The sequence below is a fragment of the Penaeus japonicus genome, unplaced genomic scaffold, assembly GCF_977035675.1.
Source record: "Penaeus japonicus unplaced genomic scaffold, GWHDUDI00000001_assembly GWHDUDI00000031, whole genome shotgun sequence".
NCBI lineage: Eukaryota > Metazoa > Arthropoda > Malacostraca > Decapoda > Penaeidae > Penaeus > Penaeus japonicus.
In genome coordinates, this window is record NW_028234433.1 from 10,557,559 (window position 1) to 10,561,261 (window position 3,703).

A 3,703-nucleotide genomic window follows, 5' to 3' on the forward strand; every position below is an offset into this window, starting at 1 on the left:
GACGCAACGATCCATGCCGTCAACACTATTGCCATTGATTTCACGAGTTACAGAGAGCATTTCACAGCGTTAACTCAACCTTTGAAAACCTCTCCATAAAGCTCAGTGATTTTAATCATTTCACAGAGCTCGCGTTTAATGTGCTATCTTACCAAGTGACAATTAATAAGATTATAAATAATATTAACTCAATAACCAACTCGTTGGTTTCAGCAACAACAGGCGAAGTGCTTCCTAGTCTCATTATTCCACATGACTTACGCCCTATTCTCCACAATATCTCCTTTGCGAATGTTAAGCCCCTTTACCTCTAAAGCAACGCCTTCAGTTCTACTCTAATCTAAATTCTTACCTCACGATGTCAGGTCTATCTGTACTTATTCCACTCTTCCCTGAAACTATCTTTAAAGCTTATTCCATTCACTCATTCCCATACAAAACAAATAACACTTTCTTCACATTAAACACACAACATTCACTCATCCTAAAATCCCTTCACGGCCAGGCTATTTCTTTTCCACCAGCAGATATCTCAGATGACTGTGCAAAGACCACTCCTCGAACATTTGTTTGCACTTCATCGCCTCTGGCACTTGACACAAACATGCCATCTTGCTCCAGGGCGCTCATTACAAGCCATAACTTCATCGTTCAGTGCACGTTCTCTGAAATCCGTGGTTCGATTAGGCCGTTTCTTCTCTCATTTCCCGACATTACCCTATTATTTTACTTTAAGGCTACTACAACCATAGCTATGCCTACAAGCATAACCCTGACATTGCTCTACAAGGTACTTTTGTTCTTCCAGCCTCATGTGAGCTGACTTCCTTATCCTTATTTATTCCAGCCACCCATACCTACACAAGGATGATTGCAATGAATACCTCCTACCTGCAACCCATGTCGGTATCATTGCCATCCTATAACATTTCTCTTCCTAGTATAACCTTTCAACAGATGCTAACTTTGCAACAGATTGATGCATTTACCCCACTCAGCCTGTTCCACGCAACCTACATTTATCCCGTATACGTTACCGTCGCCGGAATGTGTATGTTGCTAATAACTCTAGGAGTGGGCTATTGCATCACCTACAGGCGAGTTGCAAGGAAAAAACAAGCAAGTAATGCCTACCCATGATTCTGTTACATATACCAGTTACCCTCATGTCATATATTATAAAAAAAAAATCAAAACTAAAAAATAATAATAATAATAATAATACATATATAAAGAATAAAAAAGATAAACAAATAAAAAGACTTTAATACAACATTCGATATATTACTAACTTATGCTTTTTTCCTTGTAGCACGAACTATTTTCCTTTTCATATCTCGAACTATGCCTTCCATCCTACGTCCCCACTTACCTCTCTAAAGCCATGTAAGGCGCCAGGTACTTGTACATTTTTCAAGCTACGATATTGACGGATGCAGAAGAGCACACCTCCCAGGTGTGTTAGACCTGTAACTGCCGCAGCTGATCTCGAGGCCTGCCATGCTGCACAACCGTGTAGTACTGTGCATCAATCAAGACACTGCCATATGTTTGCTATCTCTTCGTATATCACTCTTATAAAGTTCCCCTGATCAAGGAACTCTTATCTTCAGTTAAGTATAAAGCTATCTCCTTTATTTCTTACCAAATCGGGACGATTTGGGGTAGCATGGTAGAGCGATATGAAAGTATATATTTAATGGTTATCAGCACAAATGTATGCCCTGAGAAAATATGATCGAGTCACAATACACAGATGTGATCTTAATTACCGGGTTTCGCATATCACCCACGGATCGGACAAAGACACGTCCCAGGCGGCGCCTGCGACTTCGGTCCTTCGTGAGAATCTGGTCAATCACTCAGAAATTGACCGAAGGGCGGACCCTTAGAATGTGGTGACCCGAAGCCAACCAATCAGGATATAGTGACCTAGGCTGACACTTGGATCAGCTACACCTATTTCTCCTGTAGGGGTTTTCCTCCGCCCAACTAACCGACCTGAGATGTGTTCGGGTAGCAAGGATACACTTGGTCTTCTGACCTCAGCCGCACCCACTGACCTCTGACCACTGAAGTTATAATATATTGTTATGGTATCAGCTGCTGTGTTTTGACACCAACCTTTTACTTCTCTGTGTGTGGATATCAGAGTAATCTTATACCCATTACAATATATATATATATATATATATATATATATATATATATATATATATATGTGTGTGTGTGTGTGTGTGTGTGTGCGTGTATTTATATATATACATATATATACATATATGTATATATTTATATATGTGTATCTATATATATACATATATATGTGTATATATATACATATATGTATATATAAATACACATATATATAAATATATATATATATATTTATATATATGTGTATTTATATATATATATATGTATATATATATACATATCTATATATATATATATATATATATATATATATATATGTGTGTGTGTGTGTGTGTGTGTGTGTGTGTGTATGTGTCTGTGTGTGAGTGTGTTTATATATGTATATATCTATTGATATATATATATATACATATATATATATATATATATATATATATATATATATATATATATATATATGCGTGTGTGTGTGTGCATGCATATGTGTGCATGCATGTGTGTGTGTTTATATATGTATATTTATATACATATATATGTATATTTAATGGTTTGGCGAATATTTTACGGGGAATGGCAATAATCACACAGCAGTCTGGAAGATTCCGCATTCATGCAAGGTTATCTAGCCTTATGCAAGAGCTGTTTTCTGTAAAACAGGTTCATCACCAGAAGAAAAAAAAACATATTCTAGTTGGCATCTGAGATCAGGTATGATGTCAGGGTATAAAAGATGAGATGAAATTCGTATTGCTGCACATCTCCGGTGTCCTCTCACGTCACTGTTACTTTCCTCCAAAAGAGGGAACCATGGGTGTCAAAATAGTACTAGTAAATATTTCGTAAACTTTTGTTTTCATAGTCTCAACCAAGGACAACAAACAGTCGATGGTGCTGGGAAAAAGTTGTTCATAAAAGAAAAGCTGATGATTTACTCATTCATTTCGTGTGAGGATGAGGTGTCGGAAAGTGTCACCCATGTTTCATTTTAATTTCGATGTTATCTTCTGATTTGCAGGCGTTGTCGGCTCTGTTGGTTGTTGTTGTGGGCTCGCCTTTCCCAGACGAAAGTGCCTATAAAATCCCCCGAGTGGGAACTGGAAGACGTTCCCAGTACTATGTTCGACACAGTGATGGTACCTACAAGTATGGTCATGACACCGGCGAGGGCGCCTTCGAGGACGCCCGCTCATCCGTTGTTGGGGAACAGAATGGTGCTTTCGGTTATGTGAACCCCGAGGGCCAAACGGTTAACCTTCAATATAAAGCAGGGGAGTCCGGGTTCGTCCCTAAGGGAAGCCATCTCCCGGCCACACATCCGGATTTCGACACTGCTCATGCTCTGGCCCGTAACCGCAGACCTTTCCATGACCCCTTAGCCAACCCCAATAACGACCCTTCCTACGGTTTTACCTTCCAAGGAGATGAACACGCACGCTCAGAGCTGACTGACGCCAGCGGCAGAGTGCGAGGCTCATACTCTTACATCGATGAAAATGGACAAACTCGGTCCTACACCTATACAGCTGGCAGCGGCATTGGCTTTGTCATA

General features: G+C 39.5%; 1 protein-coding gene across 1 annotated transcript in view; it reads left to right on the forward strand.

Moving 5' to 3' along the window:
* The first annotated feature begins 2,946 nt into the window (after positions 1–2,946).
* Positions 2,947–3,703, forward strand: part of LOC147468028 (uncharacterized) — a 1,771-nt gene continuing 1,014 nt past the window's right edge. The window contains exons 1-2 of the mRNA XM_086555679.1: positions 2,947–2,982; positions 3,170–3,703. The exon at positions 3,170–3,703 is cut by the window's right edge and continues 1,014 nt beyond it. Coding sequence (XP_086411805.1) covers positions 2,962–2,982; positions 3,170–3,703 — 555 coding nt within the window. The 5' untranslated portion in view covers positions 2,947–2,961. The remainder of the gene's footprint in view (positions 2,983–3,169) is intronic.